The 24,524-nt window shown below is 39.2% G+C and overlaps 1 protein-coding gene across 1 annotated transcript; it reads right to left on the bottom strand.

The window, feature by feature from the left end:
• Positions 1 to 18,769: 18,769 nt before the first annotated feature.
• On the bottom strand, positions 18,770 to 24,258 carry LOC118557991. The gene is made up of 6 exons (XM_036128541.1): positions 24,186 to 24,258; positions 23,164 to 23,307; positions 20,642 to 20,724; positions 20,115 to 20,345; positions 19,183 to 19,840; positions 18,770 to 18,789 (listed from the first exon to the last, which is right to left on the bottom strand). The coding sequence occupies exons 1-6, from the start codon at positions 24,256 to 24,258 to the stop codon at positions 18,770 to 18,772; spliced, it is 1,209 nt and encodes a 402-aa protein (XP_035984434.1).
• Positions 24,259 to 24,524: the final 266 nt, after the last annotated feature.

Here is a 24,524-nt window from a genome sequence, read left to right as displayed (position 1 = left end):
CCTAATTAAATAAATCAATTACTTTTTTTTATTTTGGTCATCCTCCAATTGATCCTTGGTGATTAATTATGTGCGCAAAGCTGCCGAGAACTCTCCAGATTGACGGTAAAAAAATATCAAAAGTTATTTTTATATGGAAATATTATTTTCATATTGAAGTCAATTTATGCATCAAATTTAAAAAATCCGTGTCATAATTTCCCGAGGTTTAACTCTTAATGGTACATGTTTAAATTCCAATCAGACCTAAAATAAAGCCTTAGTAATAAGTGAGTTCAGTCCTACGTTTTTTTACTGAGTGTCACTGATCATTTGGTGAAGTAATTTAAAGTGGACTGGACCTGAAAAAGCGCGTAACGATCATCGTTTTAAAACACGCTTTTTTGTCCTACAAAGGTGTTAAAATTAATCCCGACAGAAATCTTAATACGGCAGCAAATGTAAAACTATGCGGTTTCATTTAACTTGCATTTACCCTGAAACGACATCAGTCAAAAATAAATAAAACAAAAGCATTTCTATGCTGTTTTGAAAATAAGGAGAATTTTAAAAAGGGACAAGGGAAATGCGCTTCTGTTCTTTTTCATCTGGGATCAAATTTTAGTGCGCATCTGATGCTTCAAAGTAATTAAGACACGAAAGGAACTCCAAGCAAGATTTCCATGAAACCTAGTTTTGTTTTTGTTTTTTTTTTGTTTTTGATAGCGCGGTACTAGTTGTTCACAACATTAAACGTAGGAGTCAATCATTAAACGTTCCATCAGCGTTGTGCGTTGCCGCGCCACAGAACGAGGATCTGTGTGCAGCAGCACCGTTTGGAGCCTTGAAATAAACGTAAAATTGGAATAACGCTCAAGTTCTCTGCCCGTGCCCAAGAAGGCCCTAAGTATTTAGTTTTATTTGATTAATAAAAAAGAAGAAATAGGCACACATCAGAAGCGCTGCAAATGTTCTGACCACATCTAACAATGATGGAATCCTAGATGGGCAGCTTTAAACATGCGCAGATATTTAGTCTCGATGCACATTAGGAAGTTATCATATATTCAGCTTTTAATGTGTGGGAGTAAGGGTTTATGAAAGGCCGAAAACAAGAAGGGGTTTGGGAAGGAATTATTTTACGAAAGAGGAGGGGGTAGCGGCAATTTGATGGAAATGAAAGCAATAAAAAGCTTTTTTAACGGAGAGAGAAAATGAATGCATCAGAGCTACAGCTAGTAGCAAGTCCAATCACTCCTACAAAGGGTTTTATTTAGAGAATATATGTTACACACCATTTAAATTAATCTCAACTTCCTTTAAAGATTTAATCGTAACAAATATTTGCAACTAAAACCGTTTTAATCACGCGTGTGTGTGTGTGTGTGTGTGTGTGAGAGAGAGAGAGAGAGAGAGAGAGAGAGAGAGAGAGAGAGAGAGAGAGAGAGAGAGAGAGAGAGAGAGAGAGAGAGAGAGAGAGAGAGAGAGAGAGAGAGAGAGAGAGAGAGAGAGAGAGAGAGAGAGAGAGAGAGAGAGAGAGAGAGAGAGAGAGAGAGAGAGAGAGAGAGATATCCAGGTATGACCTGACAAATACTTATACAGAAGCGTTTCAGTATGTTATCATGTCAATGAGAGGTGAATGTTGCAGTATTTCAAAAACAGTTTTTCTAAACTATTTTTTTTGTTAACTGTGATGCTTACAGCTTGCGGCTAATGAAAAGCCATAATACAGATCCTCCAAAAATTGGGCTTTAAAACAAGACCATTTGAATATTTTTTAAACACGGAAATGTTATGTTACAGCCTAGACAATGGGCACAAGAGACTGGAGCGGAACCCACAAAAGGCATTTGCTTAAGAAGATAGCTATTTATGGAGCTTTTTCCAGCCATATTAATAGGAAGTTTAGTTGAAAGGAAAAGTCAGGTGGAAAATGTTGCACTCTCTTGGGATTACTGTGAAGCAGAGGATCTGTTTGGTGTCTCCCATTTTCTTCTTGACAATGCAGATTAACTGAACATATGCAGTTTACCTCCATGACATGGTAACCTATTGCAGTAATTTATGCAAAAGAAGCCCTAGCTAGTTAGGTCATATGCTGCATGGAGCATATTTTTAGGAGGCCAACATCTCTGTTTCAAAAATCCCTTTCTATTTTTATTTTTTATTTTATTTTAATTTTTTTCAGGAAACTGAAAAAGAGATTTTCATTTGCTCTAAACCATAATTAATATTAATATTATAATAGGAATAAGCTATTTAAATATGTCAGTCTGAGTTTGATCAATCAATAAAAGATATGAAATCCACTTTTTGAGTTCCTGAAATTAAATTAATGCTCATTGATATTCTAATGCACTGAAAAGTTCATTCATCCCAAAGCTGCAGTTATTCCTGCTGTCTTTATGCCACATTTTTCCTTCCATTTAACTTTCTATTAATATGATTAATTGTCTGTATGATTTGGTTGAATTGGACTTTGTAAAGTGCCTTGAGAGGACATGTGTTGTAGCTCGGCGCTATATAAATAAAATCAAATTGAACTGAATTGGATTGAATGCAGCACTCTGTAAACAACCAGATACTTTAGCAATGTCCTTACGTGGTTTAGCCTGCATCTTAAAGGTTTCGATGAAAACTCAACAGTCTTTCCCATGATTGTGTTGGCCACAACACAACATTTGTTGATTAAAATTCCGTTGTGAATCAATTATTCTATTTATTTGCGGCTCCACATTTGGTGATAATAAGTCACAAACCATTCTCATTATACTTACCAAAATATTAAATCTTGAAATAGATCACTCTGTAAATAAATTATGTAATATGAATTGCCAAAATAAATTAACTTTTTGATATTATAATTCGTTGAGATGCACTTGTTTTCAGTTTTTAGCCAAAAATGTCAAAAACCAAAGGCACAGGTGGAGGTCAGAGTTTTCCGCTTTTTTCAGAAATGAAAAAAAACAGGAAACCTGTTGAAAAAAGCACCTGAGTGGAGCTTTGAAGTCCACTTTTCCCTTAAAAAAAGACATATCACACAGAATCGTATATTTGATGACTTGTGTGATGCAGGCTTGCAGAAATGCTACAGTGCAGCACCTAAAGCCAGACTTGAAACAAATGAGTGCAGATGAGGAGGATTCAAGGAGCCTCAAAAAGCGCTCAAACCTAAAAAGAGGCGACATGACGTGGAGGGAAACAAACAACACAAATCAAGAGAAAACATAGCAGAACAGCCTCTCATCACAGCAGGTGTTCATATTTCTTTGTGGCATAAAAATGGGAAGCAGCATTATCTTGTAAGTCTTGAGCAATTTTTTTCCACTTCCACTTTTTCTGTTTCAGCCAAACACCAGAGGGGACACACACATGTTGTATCAGATCTACTTCCTTTTTTAAACAACATTCTGATTCATAGTTGGAAGCTTCAACTTTTTACGCCCAAGTTGAAACTTTTTAATGCTAACATGAAACCTGGATATTCTATTTTCTTTCCAATAATGCTTCATTGATTTCAAAAGTTCCAGCTGCTAAAAGGCTAGGGTGTCACGGGAGGCCCCTTACAATGAGTACAGACAGAGTGAGAGGTGGGTTTTGCAAGAGTAAGTAAAATGTCAGGATGATCATCCTGCTCAGAAAAACACAAAGAGGGAATAATGAAAATAGAAGGGCTGAGAGAGGGAATAATGGTAGTCCTGCTCCTGATGGCGCTCCGCAGGTAAAGACACACGGGCACCGGTTTCTCATTCTGTCTTTCTCTCTGTCTCCGTCCCCCTTCTACCTCTTTTCCCTCTGCTCCGTCTCCATCAAGATGCCATTATTCAGGACATTAGCGAGGAAGAGCTAAAAGCTCTCTCTGTCGAGGAGGGTCCCAGGGTCCTCTCTGAGAGCTGTGACGTAAACACGCGCACACTCATGCACACACACACACTTTGACTACAGAAGTACAGTGTGGTACAGGTGAAGAGGTAAGAGGTGGTAAAAAGGTCTTATTGCTGGCATTACCAGGTATCCGAGCTCCTCTGTGACTAGAAACATGGACATTAGCAGACACAAAGAGAAATGAATATGGGTTTATTTGTACTGGTGAACTTTCATACACATCACCTATTCTTTTCTGTCTTCTTTTGTCAAGAAACTCTAACAATGCACTGTAGAAAAAATACTGAAAACTGCAGCAAATTATCAGAAGAAATCCAAAAAATTGTTTTCCTTTTTTTATCAGCTCTGCTGTTAACTTACCTTAATAATGCTTAACAGCCTAAATATCTACTTTTGATACAGCTGATAAAGCAATGTCTCTGCAGGATTGGTCCACAGTGGATGAGTTTAACCAAACAGCTAAAAACAAAACTTGTTTTACATGTCTTTTTTTCCACACAAAAAAACGTTTAAAAAGAGTTTAAGAGTTAATCGTGGCAATAATTTGCAGAATGACGCTGAAAAGTCTGTTTATACTGGAACAATTTCCTAAGATTGTAGCCAGTAAAGCCAGTGTGACATATGCATGTATAAATTGGTACATATGTAAAATTCCTCCAGAAGGGGAAAAAAACCTCCTCTTGGAGGAAAACCTTTAAACCAAAAAAGTCTGTCCTTTTGGATCAACTGTGTTATTTTGATATTTTACACATGTTGCATTTTAACAAGTATCTACTGGAGACATTGAAACATTAGCAAAAAACACCAGGATACTCTTTGCATTGTAAATTCATAACACTATAATGAGTTATAAAACTTGGGGTTTTAGAAACAGTGACTCTTCACTGGAAAATGTGGTCACATTTTATGTAAGCTTGTGAGTGTGGCAGGAATTTAGATTCTCACATCTTGCCCCCAAAACATTAAATTATTATATCTCTGAGATTCAAGGTCTGAGTATATAGACCCTGCACAAGGTTTAGAACTGTTATCCCAGTCCACTCAACACATCCAAAGGGTAATAGTATGACATCGCCTTAGCGCCGGCAACATGAAACAGGAATTCACATGTACTGGTAGATGTCCCCTTTTGAAACTCTTAATCATTTCAACGTAAAAATGGGTACCATAACAAATTTAAAATAAAGGTCTAATCCAAACCTTATAGGTTTGGATTAGACCTTACAATCCAGAAAAGTCTTCTTTTCTGGATTGTAGTCCTTGCCCAACCTTGGCCAATTAAAGGGAAGTTTCTGTAACCTATCTCCAAAACATGACATTCAATTTAACCCAATAGTTTTCTACTATATAACAGACCTTACACAAAAGCACCTGGATGTAATTTTCTTCTATGCTTGCTAACTGGGTTACCTACTTACTGCCTTAATATTTTACCGACATTTTTGTTAGTTTTATGCTCACAACTTTGTGAGAACAGTTGGGGATTAGTCCTCTTCCTGCTTAAACATCACTGGACATCAGTGCACAAAGCAAGGTCCATAAAGACATAGGTGAGCAAGGTTTGTGTGTAACAAGTAGGCATACTGACCTACAGACGATTATTACATCAACCTGATAGAATATTTGGGATGAATGAGAGTGGCAACTGTGAGTCAGACCTTCTCCTCCATCATCAGTGTCTGAACGCATAAATGCACTTCTGGAAGAACGGTCAAATATTTCCTTAAAGGAGCTCTTAAACCTTGTGGAAAGCTTTCCCAGAACCTGTTATAGCCTTAGTGAAACCATCATCATATTAAACCCTATGGATTAGGAAAGGGATGTCACTCACTATGTTTGTATGAAGGCAAACAAGGGGATATTTTTGACAATCTACCATATTTCTTTTTTGGCATGGTTCTTCATACTTGGCTTTTTCCTAACTATTCCCAACTGACTGCCTCACTGGGTGTATGGAAAAAAGGATTTTCTGAGTCATCCTCCTTACCATCGTTTTTTTTATCTTTCACTGCAATTACTGTACCATAAAAATATCAGAACAATTCTTAACTTTTTCCCTTTTTTTCCCTTTAGTATGTGTTCTTTTTTTAACCAGTCTAAGCTCCACCATGCTCATGCAATTATTTATGCCTCTGACGGATGAAGTTGAATAGAGGCAATGTGCTGCAGACTTTTTCCATTGTGGTGATTTTAGAAGAAAAGGTCATAATCTAGCCACTGCCATTGCCACTGCTGAGACATTCAGCCTCCACCTCCTCTCTGGCCCTGGTGCCGTGTCCAGCCATAAAGGCCCTGTTGTGGGTAGGTTGGCAAGCCAGATTAGGGTCTAGGGTCTAGAGCTTGGCTTGGATCCCTCATCCTCTTCCTCCAGCACTGATGCCCCCTGCAGCCCCACAGTGAAGCCCCTATTCTGGTCCTGACATGGCCCCAAAGCCACCTTCCTGGCACAGGGCCTGGGCGGATGGAGGGATGGAGGGAGAAAAGAAAGCCTTTGCCGTGGATGTTCAGTGGAGTGAGGAGAGGTGGAGAGGCTAACAATGCTATCAGAGAGCTGGCGTCCTTCTCTCGAAAGAACACACAAACAAAATCCACCCTGTTTGTCTTTATTTATCGCAGCTCTTCACACACAGATGACGGCAAAGAGCGACAGCAGAATAAGTGAGAGAGAGAGGAAAGAGAACAACAGAGGGGAAAAAGAGAAATGGAGCTGCTTAAATGGATGAATGAGGAAAAACAAATGAGCTGGCAAAGTCGAATGTAAAGAAATGAGAAAAGTGAAGTGTTTAAAAGACGAGCCGAGATTCAGTTCAGCCGACATAATGTGAAAGAAAAAGCAAAATTGTAGCAGACTATTGGCTAAAGCCGCTATGACATTGTGAGGCCTTCTGGATCCCCATGGAAACAAAAAATCATCATGTTTGCTCAAAATACTTTCATTGGTGCCCCAAACGTGAGCCAAAAACATGAGGGACAAGAAGAGGCTAAATAAAAAAAAACACACACACACACACACACAGATAAGACAAACAAAGGGCAGACAGACTAAAAAAAGCAAAAACAAATTTAGTGAAAGCTGTTTTTTTTATCCTGTTTGTATATCCGCTCACTGACCCATACTGTTTTGTAAACAATGATATTCAGGAGTTCAGCGTGGTTTTAAGTGGCCATCGCTTTAGGGATCAGACTGTAGGCAAAGTAATGAGGTTGCCATGTTTGCATGAGGTATTACAGTGATAACCATTAGTTTGTTAGAATAAGCTCTGGACAGTAAACAAACAGTGTCGGTTTACTGACTTTTTTCTAAATAAAACTCAACCAAGATTAATTAATTTATGAATAAAAGAATTTGAGTTTGTTTCACCTACATGCCTCATCTTCACACAGATTACATGGTGCCCCACGCAGAATCCAATTCCAGTTCAGCCCACCACGCAGAAGCCAACACAGCAGTCATATCTCTTTACTGAGCAAACCTGTTACATTTAATGCTTAACTAGAAAAAAAACAAGTAAATGGCCCATTTATGAATTATTAATTTGTTTTCAAGCAGTAAAAATAATAAAAATAAATATTATTTAGCTAGCATCATATTATCCTGAGAGTTGGGATTACATTCAGACTATGAATAATCTTTTCTGTATGAACCAGTGCATTTGACAGTTGAAAAATGTTTCCCCTTTTACAGATTTCTGGCTTTTGCTGTTGTCATGTTTAAATATTTCAATATCAGACAAAGATTAAATGAGTAAATGCAAATAATGAAGCCTTTGTGTTATCAAGAAAAATGCTGTCCAACCAACCTAGCCAATGTCGAAAAATAATATTCCTTCAACCAAACAACTAGTTGAGCGACCCTTTGTAGAGGGTCACCCAATCAGAATTTTTTTTTACTCCGTCATTAACTATGTTTCCATCCAATTGTCATGCGAATTTGGAACAAATTAACAAAAGTGCAATTTTGTCAGAAGTTGATGGTACATATAGCCGTAGTAAACAGGAAGTAGAGGTTGCAAACTAGCATGGATCACACTTCTAAAAAAAGGAGAGAGGTTTTCAGTAATGTGTTGCTATCTGGCAAGTTGGAATTGTTAGGTCATGTCAACTTGCACTGGCGATGTTACATGCTGTGCGGAGATGTAATGGAGAAGGAAATGCATTTCTATGCGTGTTGTGGGAATATCCGGGAAGACACCGACTGCAGAAACAGCTTATCAGTCATGTAAGGTAAATGTTCATTATGTCAGAACTTATTTGGTAAATGTGATTCTATCTCCTGTTTTGCGTATTAATACATTTTTGCCAAATCCAAACACCACATCTTGCGAGTGGATAACATTTTTTGTAAAATTGAGGAAGGTATTTGAAATTTTGCTGTTTCCATCAACTTTTTGTAATGCAATATGAAAAATGCACGTAAAACATGTTGATGGAGACTATCGAGCATGACTGTCCTGATTAAAGTCTCTCCACAACATTTAAAACAGATAGTTCAAAATCTTTATTTAGTTTTTTTGTTGTTTGAGTCATTCTGAGATGATCTTGCTGAGGTGCTTTGGATAATCGTCCTGCTGCAAAACTCGAGCCTTTGGGTCACAAACTGATAGTCAGAAATCTTGTTTCAGGAGTTTTTGGTAAAAAAAAATAATGGCATTGTTAAGTAGAGCAAATCATCAGGGTCCACAGTTTCCTTCTTATTGCTGAATCATGAACAGCGATCTTAAGGCATGTGAGACTGCAGTGGTTTACGTATTGTTCTAGGTTCGTTTCTGGCCTTTTTGATAATCATTGATGTACTCTTTGAGTCATTATAGGGGGCAGGCCACTTCTGGGAAAGTATCGTTGTTCCATATTTTCTCCATTTGTGAAAATAGCTCTCATCATGGCTCACTAGAGTCCCAAAACTTTAGAAATGGTTTTGTGACCCTTCCAGACTGATAGATGTCTGTGACTTTCTTTAGGTTTCAGCATTATGGGAGATCTCTTATTTATTCTTCTTCATGGTGTCAGACAAATCTTATGTGAGGTATTTCTTGATCTAGGTAAGGTCTAATGAAATTGGAATAAGCTTTCTGATTAATGTGATTAATCACAGTTAATTCAAGCTTTAGAAAGAGGAGCAAAAACCTGGATGATGTGCAACACTTAAACTTACCCAGAGTCACAGCTCTGTTAATCCATCCATTCCCTTAGCTCTTAGCAGTAATGACTTTATGGGATTCTTCATTAATAAAATTGAATCCATTAAAAATAAAATAATTGGCATCCTCCCAAACATGATTACCTCGTCCTCAGTAAGTGAGGCAGTGTTGGAGGAGTCTTTAGAACCTGATAGGTGTTTGAATTGTTTTGCAGCATTAGAGCTTTTTGAGCTATCTAAAATTTTAGCTTCATCTAAATCTTCTACTTGTATGTTAGACCCAATCCCAACCAAGTTATTTAAGGAGGTATTCCCTTTGATCAATGGCCCTATTTAAGACATGATTTATCTATCCTTAGTAAATGGATATGTACCACAAGCTTTTAATGTAGCTGTTATTAAACCTTTACTTAAGAAACCTTCTATTGATCAAGATGACTTAATAAATTACAGACCTATACCTAATCTTCTTTTCCTATCTAAAATTCTTCAGAAAGTTCAATTCAATTAAATTCAATTTTATTTATATAGCGCCAATTCATGAAACATGTCATCTCGAGGCACTTTACAAAGTCAAAATCAGTCAGATTATACAGATTGGTCAAAAATGTCCTATATAAGGGAACCAGTTGATTGCTTCAAAGTCCCGACAAGCAGCATTCACTCCTGAAGAAGCGTAGAGCTACAGGAAGAGTCGTCTGCATTGTCCATGGCTTTGCAGCAATCCCTCATACTGAGCAAGCATGAAGCGACAGTGGAAAGGAAAACCACCCATTAGCGGGAAGAAAAAACCTCCAGCAGAACCGGGCTCAGTATGAACGGTCATCTGCCTCGACCGACTGGGGGTTACAGAAGACAGAGCAGAGACACAGCAAGACAGACAAAAAAGCACAGAAGCACACATTGTGCAAAACTGGAGAACAGTAGACTGAAGAACAGTAGAAATCTGTAGAGTGAGAAAATGAATAGTAGTTTCTAATCAACTATGTGAACATTTACAAAGTCATGACCTATTTGAAGAGTTTCAGTCAGGCTTCAGAGCTCATTATAGCACTGAAACAGAGCTGGTGAAGGTCACTAATGATATTCTCATGGCCTCAGATAATGGACTTGTGTCTATACTCTTCCTGTCAGATCTCAGTGCTGCATTTGATACAGTTGATCACAATATTCTCCTAGAAAGTTGAACATACTGCCTACAGTATGTTCAGGGAAAGGCAGTGGACTGGTTTAAAACGTATCTGTCTGACAGATTCCAGTTTGTTCATATTAATAAGATGGTGAAGATTCTCAGTCATCCAGGTCATGGTCATTCCAAAAAAAAGTTAAAAAACAAAAAAAAAAGTTTGAAGTCGTTTCACTTCCTATCCAGAAAGCTGTCTCAATTCAAAATGTCTGGAGTAGTGTGGAGTTGCAAGGTTTATAGTACATCCCAACAATCTCACCCAATCTGTATAATCTGATTGAATTTGACTTTGGAAAGTGCCCTGAGATCACATGTTTCATGAATTGGCGCTATATAAATAAAATTTAAATGAACATTTAATTGAATTAAGTGTAACAAAATTAAAATAAAGGACAGATATGTAAGGATTGTAGATCTTCAAAAAAATTATATTTTAATTTGAAATGTCTTTTTAATATAAAAGCTTTAATGTGGATTTCTAAGTTGTCTCAGTATTCATAAGCAAAACTACTAATGTAAAGCTTTGAAATTTGTATAATGTTTTAGAAGTCAAGCAGTTCTGGTGGGTGCCTACTAGTCTGGTTGCCCTAAACATCCCCATAGTTTGCTTATGCTTTAGGCTGGTTCTGACTTGACTAAGTTAGCAGGCCAAGGCTTGCCAAAAAAATTATTTCCCTTTTTGTAAAATTTATTTTCCAAGACTGAATTTTTCCTTCATTTAATGTCTATAATCATGTTTTTAAACAAATACAATATTTTTCGGACTTAAAATACAACCCTTTGCAAATAATTGCATCACTGATGACCAGGGGTTCATACAATGCCATTTTATTTTATTAAATACACTACTGAAATAGATGTACTGAGAAATTATTCACCCCTATTACTCATTCCTGTCCATTTAAAGACAGGTGAGAAGAAACAAAGTAGACATTCATGAAACTTCAAGGCCATTAACCTTATTTTTTTATCTGTTCAAGACAGTTTTTTTTTCTTTTCACACTGATTGGCATAGGATATAGAATGTTTATATTACTGGCAATAGAGTAACAAAAATTGCAAATACAAATCTCTTGCTATTTTCATGAAAATGAAGACTAAAGGAACAGTCAGGTGTTGCCAATGAAAGGCAATTTGACTTGTTGATCAACAAAAAGTGTGACTACTTCTATAAGCGGAGGACTTTGGGCAGTTAGCTAATCTGGAGCAAATGTTTTTGTGTTCAAGCAATATCAAAACAGGAAGACATCAGGAGTTACCTCAGAGAAGCAATTGTTGTTCCCCATCAATCTGGTAAGGGTTGTACGGCCATCCCATAACAATTTGAAGTCAAAGATTATTTACAAGTTGACAACATTTAAGACCGCTCTCAATCTTCCCAACAAAACTAAATCAAAGGTTTGCAACGCAAAGAGAAACAGCAACAAAGCCAGGAGCTGCACCACAAGCTTGAGAATTAGGATTGAAGCAGCACTATACTTTGTAAAACGGTAAAGGCAGCAAGACAAGGAACGTTTCATCTGAATGAACACCAGTTCTCCTAGCCTGGCCAGCCAGACTGACCTATGCTATGTGTATTTAATACACAGCTTGTCAGTCTGGGAACGCTTAGACTCTCCGGTCTAAAACTTACCACACCAATCACAGCACGGGAGTTTACAATATGTCACTCTTTACCCCTAATGCAACAGTGCTTTCTGTAACCATACCAATCAAGATGGTGGCCGCAACAGAGCGATGTTTTAATGATGCCTTTTATTATGTCCTGAATGAGCTGGATGTAAAATCTCAACAACTGGCTGCTGAGTTTGTTACTTGGAGTTTGCATCACATCTGTAGTTATCTGATTGGTTCTAGCCTGTTTCTGCTGAGCCCGTTAGTCCCACCTTTAAAATTTGGCTCTACCGGCAGCTCTCCATACTGATATGCCTTGTTTACAGCGTAAGTCGTCTGGCTGGCCAGGCTACAGTTCTCCTGGAACAAGTATGGGGAGGCTGATGATGTGGGCCTGTTTTGGCAATGAGCTTGACCTGTTCTGGGTCATTAACAGGATGAGGAACCTAAACACAGCTGCAAATACGGAGCAAAATGGCACCAATGAAAAAGGTCAAGGTGTTGCAATGACCCAGTCAAAGTCTTCAACTGAACCTTAATGCTTTGGTGGGATGTTTAGTAAAAACCTCATTTAACTAAAGTAAAGCTTGAAGAAAATGGGTCCAAATTATTTCAATAAAGGTTAAGGAGACGGAAAGTCACATTTTTACCTTTTAAGTTAGCATTTTGAAGGTAAATCCAGAGAAGATAAAGAGCAGGAGAGAGAAAAAAACATTGATAATCAGACCAAAAGTGTGAGTTAGAAACAAAGATAAAAAGCAAAAAAAATGAAAGGCAGAGACCCACTGCAAGCTGTGATTTCGCAGTAAGAGATAGCTCTTCATCCAATGCTTAACCCAGCCCTTCAGTAGAACAAAGCCACCTCATACGGCACTCGTTTATCGTCCATTTTTTTCATCTGTCCTTTTTTGTCTAGTTGCAAGAGAGCCTCCCTCCCTCACCGTTTTCCCCTATCTAACACAGTGGGATAACCCTCAGTAGCTTACACACATGCACAGATGCACACACTTAGATTTGACCATAAAAACAGGAGGATTGATGGAGTCTAAAGTACATACATGTGTATCCATCAGCATTTTTGTTTGTTACCGATGTTTGGATGGAAGTTTTGTAGGTACCGCCCCTCGCCTGCACCTTGATCAACCCCTCTCCCTGGTGCGGTTCGAGAGGTGGTATGCTGACTCTGCCACCTGCTGTCTGATGGCATATAAACAAACCAAACACACATTTCCTCCTCAGCAGTACCCCGTAATCACAGCACCAGTAAAAACTAACACTCCATTTCCCTTCAGTACAGGTGACTGCCTGGTCACTGGGTGGTTTGGAAAAGTGTGTGCTTGTGAGAGCATTAAAGAAGTTTGGAGATGATAGAGGTGGTGGAAATGCCGACAGAAAGAATGAAAGAATTTGAGTTAAATTTTTGAACAAATTAGGAAATTATAGCATAATCAAAACCTACTTTAAAATCCCTCTAATAAAGTTTTAATCCAGTATGTGAATCAACAAAAGTGAACAAATGCAGTGGTAGGCCTATGATGCATTTCCAGAAAAGTCACAATGATAAAATGTTAACTTCAACATGGCTATGGACATGTAAACCTTACTTTAACACAATTTGGTTTAGTGTTCTATTTTTTTTTATTTGTATTATCAGACAACTGGAGTAGATTCTGCTTTATCCTATCTAAAGGATTAATAAATCAGTTCTGTTTGAAATACCTCTATTAATGACTGTCCATCCATCCATTCATCCATCCATCCATCCATTGTTTCTACCATAATTTCTACCATCAGTTTTAACAGTCTGTGATTTTAGTAGGCTCCATATTTAAAGGCTTGACAATAATATAATTCAGATTCATGGTTAACGTTTACATCAACAATGGTGCAGAAAGTGCCTGGATATTGTTTGGTTATTATTTTCATAATCTTTATTAAAGAGCCAAATTGTGACAATATGGTATTTCCCCTGTGGACCAACATGGATATTACATGTTCTTTAGTGAGACTGGGTTGATAGTGTAGTAGAGGGGATAGGAAACTATTGTAATTCCTTGCTTGTGTCCTCCTTTATCTTCCCTCATGTCCCTGCTTTTCCCTTTTTTCCTTCCTCATATAATTGAATCTTTTACTTCTTAATTTCTCCCTTCTTTCCTTTCTTCATCCATTCCATTAGCTAAAATGTGTCTTTCCTTGCTATACTTCTTCTTTCTTTGTGTCATTGCTTCCTTCCTTAATTTAGTCACTCTTCCTGTTTGTCCTTATGTTGTATCTTCAGCTCCTTCCTTTCTTTTCTTCATTAGCGATGTTTCCATGAACATTAGTTATTGGAATAAAGGGCTGATTGCAATAACAATGCACTATGTAAACACTGCAATCATAATGTTGTGACTGGATTAAGCTCAATCGGAATTAAATCATATTCTGAATGAGATGGGTGGTTTATGCTGATCCTTAATCCAACCAGCGTCCATCTAAAAACTTGCTCCAATCATTTCATTCAGATAGGGGTAAACTGCCCTGACTGTGCCTGTACCCTATGTCAATGGGGCGTATTTTCACCATTAGGAGCTACACTCTACGTCGGGGGAGCAAAACTGTCCATTAGACTTACAACCTTTTTATTTGAAACCATAAGCCCAGAGGATTTTAGGACCAACTTCTACATGAAATTACATAAATAAATCAAGTAAAGCTCCAATGTTATAAAGTGTAAATGTAAAAGTTAGTATTTGTGTGACAAAAAGGCATCAAAGAATATTTTTCAGGTGGAACGACTATTGCAAATGTCACCATGTCTGATTTACCTGATATTCATCTAGACACAGAGTTACATTTTTAAAAAAGTTTATTGAAATGATGAGTAGTTGATGAAGAGACAGGCAAGCAGGACCAGACTTGACCATATGCAGGTGGAACCAGACTAGAACAGAGGATTCACGGCTGATGGTGTAGGTAGGCAGGGATGAGCAGGGGACCAGAAGATGCAGGTAGTGATAGACCAGAAAAGGTGATGTGGACCGGGGAAACACCAGAACGGGCAGAGCAAGCGGCTGGAATTTACGGGGAAACAGGCTGACTTGTGCAGCACGCAGATAAAGGCAACTTTAAGAGGAAGGGCACATCACAAAAGACAAGATGAGATCAGAAGAGAAGAGATGTTCTGGCAGGAATGTGTTAGCTGAGGTAGGTAGATGTAGTCAGCGAAACAGGTGAGCAGAGTTCAAAGTAATTACTGGCAGCAGGTGGAGTTGATCTGGGCTGACAGGTAACTGAGCTGATTGGATAGTGGCTGGTGGCTGAGATGTGATAGGCTGACAGAATGGTTTCTGATTCAAGTCCAGACAAGTCCAAAATAAACAAACAACAACCTAAATCATGACATCAGATTTTAAAGATCCACATCTTAACTATAACTGCAATAAATTTTGACTGAATCAGTTGAAGCATATTTGTTCCACAAGGGTTTTAGTGGGCAGTGTGCCAGGCGGACCTGTGATTTTGGTACAATTGTGCCAAAATAGGCCAAAACTGTGACAAATGTCTTTTACACCTCATCAAAGTAAATCTGGTCAGATAAAAGTGCTGATTTCCATTGTATGACTCCTTCTGCATATGACAAAGTATTTGTTCATAAGATTTACCCAATGTTTCATCAAAATGTACCATTGTGCACAGCATAATGTGTAATATTCGGTCCTGGTTCCTGTTTATGATTTGGGTAAGTTAGCCTTTTCCTGCCTTATGGTTTATTTGTGTTTTAGGTTCCATCCATCTGTATTGGAAGAAAACCTGTTTACTGGGAACAATGGCTTGTGAAGGGAATACGCATTGTGGATGATTTGTATGCAGATGGGGTTTTCATGTTTTTTTTTCAAATGTCATGCTGAAATATAATTTAAAAAAAGATAGTTTCTGGAAATATCTACAAATTAGAGACTGTATTACTATAGATAATTTCACACATGTGGATAATCCAATACAGGAATTTATGGGCTCAAGGAAAGTTAAGTATAAGGCATCCACATTTTATAAATTGTTTAATAGCATGTCAGAAGATATATGTAAAGGTCTGGGGATTGTCTGGCAGAGGGACCTTGGCTGCACTTTTAGTGATAAAGAATGGTTGAAAATACTTTCAAATAATGGGAAATATATTACAGAATCGAGGGGGGAAACTTATGCATTACAAGATGTACCATAGGTATAGGTTTTATTTCACACCATCTAGGCTACATAGAGTGAGCCTACTTGCGGATAACTTATGTTGGAAAAACAGAATCAGGAACTTTTATACATGCAATATGGGAATGTAAATACATCTCCTCATTCTGGAAAGCAGTATTACAACACATTGGAAAGTGGATAGGTTTGGGGATACCCATGTCATCAAGACTTTGCATGTTAGGGGATCAAACAGTGATGCCTAAAATGTCAAAGCATCAAAAAACCATGGTGCAGGTGGGAATGTTTGCAGCTGCCAGGATAATCCTCAGACTATGGAAATCTTCAACTGTTCCGAATGTTAAAAACTGGCTGGAATTAATGTTGGAAATATTGTCATATGAGCAAATGCTGGCTAGACTACATAATGATATAGAACATTTTTAAGAAATCCTGGAACTATTTCCTTTCCTGCAATATTGGGATAAGTAAATGCCTTTGACGAACTGCTGTTTTGGTAAGTATTGACGAGTGATTATTTTTGTCCTTTGTGGTGTTTTCTGCTAACAGGATATTTAGCAGAAATACAAGGATATTTGTATTATTATTTTTTTCAGTTATGTTTGTGGTTTTTGTTCTGTGGGGGGGGGGGGGTGAGAAGGTTTGAGGCATGTTGTACGCACATATGTTCTAAAAAAATAATAGGGTAGTTCACGCGTGACGTCGGCGCTACTTCCGGGTTAAACCGTTAGGCAAAAGGAGGACTGTTCTCGCCAAACAACGTGTAAAAACGGGTGAATTAGAGCGTGCTTTTAGGTCGTTTATTTGCGAAATCTAAACAATGCCTACAACTTGTTGTGCTCCCGGTTGCTCACAGAGGCATTCCAAGTCGTCGGATGTACGGTTCTTTCGTTTACCGAAGAAAGAAATGGATTGTTTCTATGAAAAGGGCGCAGGCCGACAACCCTAAACGACTATGGGAGCCGTCTTACCACGACAGAATTTGCAGTCTGCACTTCATCTCCGGTAAATATAACTTAATTTAGCACTAGTCATTGTTCTACTTAAATAATTATATAAATAAAAAATTAGGATATATATTTAAGTAATTAGTGGATGACCGATTTCTTTCAATGTGGATGAATGAATGTGTGTGTGTACATGGTGTGTGTGGGGATTGGGGGAGGTTTTTGAGGGAGGTTTTTGTGTTGGTACATTATCTGTGTAAATGTATCCTGTGCTGTGATTTATGTTGATTTAAAAAGAAAAAAAACAGTATTTAGATGTGAGATTTATACTGTCTTGTTCAATATTTTAGGTCAGCCTTCAACAGACGTAAACCATCCCGACTTTCAGCCCACTATTTTCAACTTTACACCGTTGACCAAGTCAACTCCAATATCGTTGGAAAGGTTCGAGCGGGTGGCCAAACAGCGAAGAAGATTGGCATTGACACCCTATCAAACGAAGGAAAATGTATCGCACAGCCATCAGGAACAAACAGCCGCCCAGGCCTTGTTGGATTTGGCACATCATACCCCATCGTACAAAGATTCAGGTTGGCAAGATATTAATGTTAATAATATTATGGTACCTAAACTAAAGAACACAAGTTGTAAAGAGTTAATGATTGACATTGTAACAATGTTGTATTGTAGTTGTTCAGTGCAGAATTTATTGAACTTATTAAAGAGGATATACTACATTATTTGTCCAATTCTGCAATCTTTGACTTTAAAATTTATTTCTTCAAATGATGGTTGTTTAACTGTAAAATGAAACTGTAAGGCTTTGAGCTATACTTAAAAAAGAAAATTTATACATTTCAGGAACAGATCCTGACCCTGACCCTCTTCAGCAGCAGTATGATCAGCTAAAAAGGGATTACACAGGACTTCAACAGGACTACCAACGTGTTCTGGATGAAAATCTGAGTCTCAAGGCCGAACGTGAAGCAAGTTGGTTTACCTACACAAATCTCAACAACTCGGTGACAAAAACATTGACAGGACTTCCTAATGTGGAATTATTCCAGTGGTTAATGTCCCTTGTGTGTCTTTCTCTGAAACCGGTCGGTAAATTGTGTTCTGGTGACATTCTTCTGCTGGTTTTGATGAAACTGAAACTTGGCTGTACCAATAAAGACTTGGCAATACGGTTTAAGGTTGCCCCAACACAGGTGTCTGCCATCTTGAATAGCGCCATACCCATAATAGCTAAAAAACTGGAATTCCTCATACGGTGGCCAACAAAGGGTGAGGTGCTGAAGAATATGCCAAAGGTGTTCAGGCAGCACTACAGGAGAGCTAGAGTAATTATTGACTGTAGTGAGATTTTCATTCAGCGACCTGTGAATTTGAGTGCCCGTGCAAAGACATGGTCCAACTACAAGCATCATAATACAGCAAAATTGTTGATTGGCATCACCCCTTATGGAACGGTTAGTTTTGTTTCTTCCAACTGGGGTGGACGAGTTTCTGATAAAGAACTGACCAAACAATCCGGGTTCTATGATAAACTTGAGCCTGGTTATTTGGTGTTGGCAGATAGAGGATTTCTAATTGCAGAAGAACTGGCTGCTCATGGGGCATCATTAGCCATGCCTCCATTTGCCAAGGGAAAGCAACAATTCTCGCAAAAAGAAGTGGAAGAGGGAAGGTGCTTATCAAAGCTGAGGATTCATGTTGAACGAGCAATTGAGCGTGTAAAACGATTTGGAATTTTGAAAAATGTTATGCCATTAACACTGTCTCGTCATATTGATTCTATACTGATCATATGTTGTGCAATTACAAATGTTTTGCCTAAACTGTTGAAGTGACACCTAAAAAAATAAACATATGGGACACAAGCTGCTGTCAAGTTTTGTTTTTGGTAAAGTTGTTATCATAAAGATCCCACTAGGGGGTGTATTGAGTGGTTTGTGTACATATATTTATGTATGACTAATGTATTTATATATTCTTTAGTACAAAAATGTTTATCTACCAACTGAAAGCAAAATATATTTCAATAAATACAATCACAGCAAGTTTGAATGTTGCTTTTATTTACATTTATTTTTTTAACTTTCCAACAACAGAATGAACTAAATCTCAACTTGTAAGCTTCTGCTGGATGATGACTGGCACAAGTTCATCTACTGCAAAAGGCATACATTTTGAAACTAGTTCCTGTACAAAAGCATGATCATATTTTATTGTTTGCACAAGAACACCTCTGTGTGTAAACACAACAAAGTCACAGAACAGCTTGTTACAAACATACATCTGAAATTGAACTTGGGTGTAGTAGCGGTGGCTCTGTTTTAACACAAGCGAGTCTTTTTCTAAATAAAATGTTTTGTCAACCTCAGGAATGTCTTTCACACACAGATCCTTATGATTGAAAGAACATTTTACTTCAACGACTCCCTTGCCATGACATACACATGATCGAATGCCATCGGGAGTGGCAGCAAACAAGGGAAACCGTTGGTCAACAACCAGGCCCGTTTCACGCAAACCAAACTGTTCATGTCTGTCTTTCATCCACTCGCTGTGCAGCTGCTTGGCTTGGTCTTCATATTTCCGGCCAAACGCCACTGCTGCAACGCTCGACAAGTCAATATGGGAGCGGTTCATAACCCGATTAAACAATGTTTCTCGTGATGTTGTGTCCTGCAACGTACTGATGTCATGCGCTATCGTGGCCGTTATTCTTCCCTTACGATGACGCTGCCACAGTAAACTCTGGCTCTGTGTCCTCGTCATTTTCTCCAGGTTGTCGCACTGGTGCTGACTTACTATGAAGTCTTTCAGAAAGTCAGCACATCGGGTTCGAAGATCATCTGCCGAACTGTTCTTTCTCTCGGTGTCACGGAAGCGACTCAGCAACTGAAACATATTACATGCAAAATACTTTAAAAACTAAAGAATAGATTGTTTTATGGATGTAAAGAAAGGATTACAAGTTTAAAGAAATGGGTGCTCCGGCAAATAAAGCTGGACAGTTTATCTTGTCAAATAAAATCTCCAAAACTTACAACTACGGAACTACAGCATTTCTCTTTTTCAAGTAAATAAAAAAGTAACTAATATTCGCTGGGGATTCAAAGAAATTGTAAACAGAAATATTCCTTTATGAACAATGTTTTTTTTTTAAACCTACCGGTGGCAGGTCTTCATCTTCTGAGGCGCTGTCCGTGTCCGTGTCCGACTCCGCTTTCGTAAGACATCCAGCAGTGGGACAGATTCTTCGGAGCGCTTCAAGAGGCCTCTGTTGTTCAGACTTGTCCAGACCAGCCACTTCTACGCGTCTCTGTTTGTTGACCTTCCACTTTGCGGTCTTGCCATACTTGGGGGTGGTGAAAACAATGTCCACAATTCGCTGCGCTGTGACCTGTAATGAAACAAATAAAATCATATTTATGAGAAACAAGCTATAAATAAATAAAAATTTTCATTTTCAGCACCCTGTCATGTATATGCTTTTCACTCAAAATTAAACAATATACTCCACTGAGCCAGGGTAATGTTCACATGTACCTAATATTAGGCTAAAAAAATTAACATGTAAGCTACATGATTGTGTACATAAGGGAAATTTATGATTAACACTCAATATTAATACATTGAAACCTGACTGCTGGCACACAATAAGTAATTGCAACATTTGCATGAATAAGTTTGCAATACCTTTTGCCGGTAAGACTTGTTCCAGGCGCAGGCAACGCTTGTCTTCGATTCCTGGTTGAGGCCGAATCTGTCCACTGCTTCAACTTTGAACAATTCAATTCAATTCAATTCAATTTTATTTATATAGCGCCAAATCATGAAACATGTCATCTCAAGGCACTTTACAAAGTCAAGTTCAATCATATTATACAGATTGGGTCAGATTATACAGATTGGTCAAAAATGTCCTATATAAGGAAACCAGTTGATTGCATCAAAGTCCCGACAAGCAGCATTCACTCCTGTGGAAGCGTAGAGCCACAGGAAGAGTCATCTGCATTGTACATGGCTTTGCTGCAATCCCTCATACTGAGCAAGCATGAAGCGACAGTGGGAAGAAAAACCACCCATTAACGGGAAAAAAAACCTCCGGCAGAACCGGGCTCAGTATGAACGGTCATCTGCCTCGACCGACTGGGGTTACAGAAGACAGAACAGAGACACAACAAGAGAAACAAAAAAGCACAGAAGCACACATTGATCTAGTAATCTGTTCTACATTAGATGGTAGTAGCGGGTGAGCCGTCTTTTGTGGATGATGTCACAGTTAACAGAACGCCAGACCAGGTGTACCTACTATGAAGAGAAAAGAGAGAGAACAGAAAGTTAAAGCAGAAATGACAACACATAATGCATAATTGAAGAACAGTAGAACTCAATATAGTGAGAAAATTAGATCCTGATATACTCCAGTAACCTAAGCCTATAGCAGTAAAACTATAAAGGTAGCTGAGAGTAACATGAGTCACTAGTTATAATTTTTGTCAAAAAGAAAAGTTTTAAGCCTAGTCTTAAAAGTAGACAGGGTGTCTGCCTCACGGACCAAAACTGGGAGTTGGTTCCACAGGAGAGGAGCCTGATAGCTAAAGGATCTGCCTCCCATTCTACTTTTAGAGACTCTAGGAACCACCAGCAGACCTGCGGTCTGAGAGCGAAGTGCTCTGTTAGGAACATACGGGGTAATCAGAGCTCTGGTATATGATGGAGTTTGATTATGAAGGGCTTTATACGTTAGAAGAAGAATTTTAAATTCTATTCTTGATTTAACAGGAAGCCAATGAAGGGAAGCTAAAATTGGAGAAATATGATCCCTCTTGTTGATTTTCATCAGAACTCTTGCTGCAGCATTTTGGATCAGCTGAAGGCTTTGAACTGCATTTTGTGGAATTCCTGATAGTAAAGAATTACAATAGTCCAGCCTTGAAGTAACAAATGCATGGACCAGTTTTTCAACATCACTCCTGGACAGAATGTTTCTAATTTTGGCGATATTCCGGAGGTGAAAAAAGGAAACTCAAGAGAACAAGAGAGCAGCAATGTGACTGCATGCCTCTCCCAAACTGGAAAGAAAATCAACATACATGTAAGCAAAGCCAAGCCAAAATGGAACAGATTCCACGGTTAATAAAATGGAGTAAATAAATTCTGTTACATGTACAAACATTCATTTTGCTTATTTAGTTGGAAATTTTGGCCTTTAACCGGTCAAAAAAAGACGATATCAAATAAAGGGAAGTTAACGGCAACTAAGATATTTTTTTCATCCAAATCATATATGTTTAGTTAAATGTTAACACATTTAAACATTGTAGGGGAAAAATATTGATAGAATAAATACGTGGAAACATGTTTTGTTCGGCGACTTACCCAGCTTTTCATGTGCAATATGCAGCTACAACGTATCCCTGCTCCTTGTTCAGGTACACCCACGGCTCATGTGGCTTGTCGTTGGCCCGTTGGGACGGGGATACCGTGATTTCAAGGCTTTCATGCTCTCTCGTGTGTACTGGCCTGGCGTGTCGATAAGGTAGCTGTAAATGTTGCCGTAAGGAACACTCGGCCAGCATTTTACAGACTCGCTCCATCCCTTCAGGCTTTTGCTATATGGATCTGGCAATCTGATACCATCAATCATCAACTTACTCTTATAACGATCTTGTGAAACGTTATCTAAAGAAGAAAAATACGCCGAGAATTCCTCGTGTCCATTGTTTGCGTCCGCCATTATGCTCGCTTTCTGCCTACCAGTCCGGCGCGCATGCGCGAAAAACCCGCATCAAAACAATAACAATGAACTGGTCTATAAAAACTTTAATAATAATCACAAATTTAAAAAAAAATCAGATATCGAATGAGCAGAGAGCCCTCCGGGCATCGGGGAGCAAAGCAAGGAAGTTGATGATCAGAAACGGAGAGAGGCGTGAGTACACCGAAGTCAAGCCAGGAGGAGTAGGGGGTGAGACGCTTACCGCTGCTGTGTGAGTGATTTGCCCGGTTAGGGTTAGAGTGAGTGGCTGCTGTGGGACGCCCAAGGCTGGGAGACTGCCGTGCCTGCAGCAGGGGTAGGGCTGCCAAGTGAGTTCTGGTGATCAGAGTGGAAGTGGTGGCTGTCAGGTTGAGAGACAGATCCGAGGAGGGCGAGCAGTGTCCGGTTGTGCATGCAGCGAGCCGGCGGCTGAGAGGCTGTCAGCTGGTCGCCGCACAGAGGGCGCCGGGCTTGTGGGGACGATCGGATGTCTTCGTGGGAATCAGCTGAGACATGCAGAGCGGACCGAAGGCTGGCCAGCTCGGCAGATACTTGAGAACTTGAGGAGGTTCTCCGGAGCGGGATCCGGAGTGGGTGCAACCTGGGAAACAGGGAAATAACGATTAAACGTTTCTCTAGACGAGAGACGCTGGCCTACTAAGTCCTACCCCATAAGGCTGACACTCTGGCAAAGAAGTGCTGACAGCCGCCTGCTGATGGCAAAATGGCAAACATCTGCGAGCGGCGCCTCCTCGCTCATCAGCCACCACCTGTGGAGAAGGAAGAGGAAAAAACGGCAGCGCCCACCCTAGGCGTCTCCGCAGCACCCTGACGACAGGTAAATCTTCCTTTGATCTGCAAAAGCAAGGAGAGAGGGGTAGTGACTAAACTTTCTGATTACAAGAATAATTATTTGTTACTACTCCAAAAATAGCAAAATAACACCGAACAACAGTGGTATAAAACAGCAGTTGTATTGGGAAAGTGTAAATTATATAAACCCTTCATATAAGGCTTTTTAGACCATCCAACGTACAGTAGAAGTAATTGTGCTACTGGGGTGGTAGGAGAGAGTAACAATAAATTGTTACCTATTGCTCTCCAAAAATAGCAAAAAAACATAAAACAACATCGCTATAAAACATCAGGTGTATTGTAAAGGTATAAACAATACTACCACTTCATAAAATGCTTTTTAGATCATGCAGACAATAGTGAAAGTAAAACCAGCTTTGTGCTGCAGCAGCAGGGGTTCGGATGGGTGAAGCTAAACTCTCTGTTCACGCGACAATATATTATTACCTACAGCTGTTGTGATATTACCGCCATGATCACCAAAATGGTTGAGGTCAGATTGAATTCTGATGACACAGCCACAGAGGAGAGAGAGCCAGCGGGGACGGCCCCTCTCTCTCTCAGCAGGGGTTCCCTCTGGCTATAAAAGTTTCCCCCCACAGACAAAAAGTCTCTTCTCCTCACACTCCTCCAAAACCTGAGATGACCAGCACTCCTCTGGGGCTCCCAAGGAGAGGGGGGTCTCCTTCCTCTGCATCTATGTGACTGAAGACCCAAAAGCCACATGCTCTTTTAGAACAGCCGTTCTGTGGAACTCACCTCCCTGGACCTTCCTTACTGCCGAGACAAAGGAGAAGGCCTGAACAATGAGGCCCTGGCCGGGCCTGACCGACGCACATCTAACACCTGGGAGGAAGTTCTCGTCGCCCGGAGAACATGTCTGGGCAAATCAGAGTTAAGTCTACTGTTTTAACCTCATAATCAGATGCAGGAGGAAGGATCCTGCATGCCAAAAACAGCTTT

The sequence above is a fragment of the Fundulus heteroclitus genome, chromosome 24 (assembly GCF_011125445.2).
Source record: "Fundulus heteroclitus isolate FHET01 chromosome 24, MU-UCD_Fhet_4.1, whole genome shotgun sequence".
Lineage (NCBI taxonomy): Eukaryota > Metazoa > Chordata > Actinopteri > Cyprinodontiformes > Fundulidae > Fundulus > Fundulus heteroclitus.
This window is presented reverse-complemented; position numbering and strand designations above follow the sequence as displayed.

Bases quoted from the DNA above. Each gene is read 5' to 3' on its own strand.
- LOC118557991 (XM_036128541.1), bottom strand. From the start codon at position 24,258: ATGCAGAGGAAGGAGACCCCCCTCTCCTTGGGAGCCCCAGAGGAGTGC. The intron at 20,346-20,641 runs GTATTGCAAACT...GTTTCATTACAG, and splicing joins ACAAGTCTTACCGGCAAAAG to GTCACAGCGCAGCGAATTGT. The intron at 19,841-20,114 runs GTAGGTTTAAAA...AATATGTTTCAG, and splicing joins AAGATGAAGACCTGCCACCG to TTGCTGAGTCGCTTCCGTGA.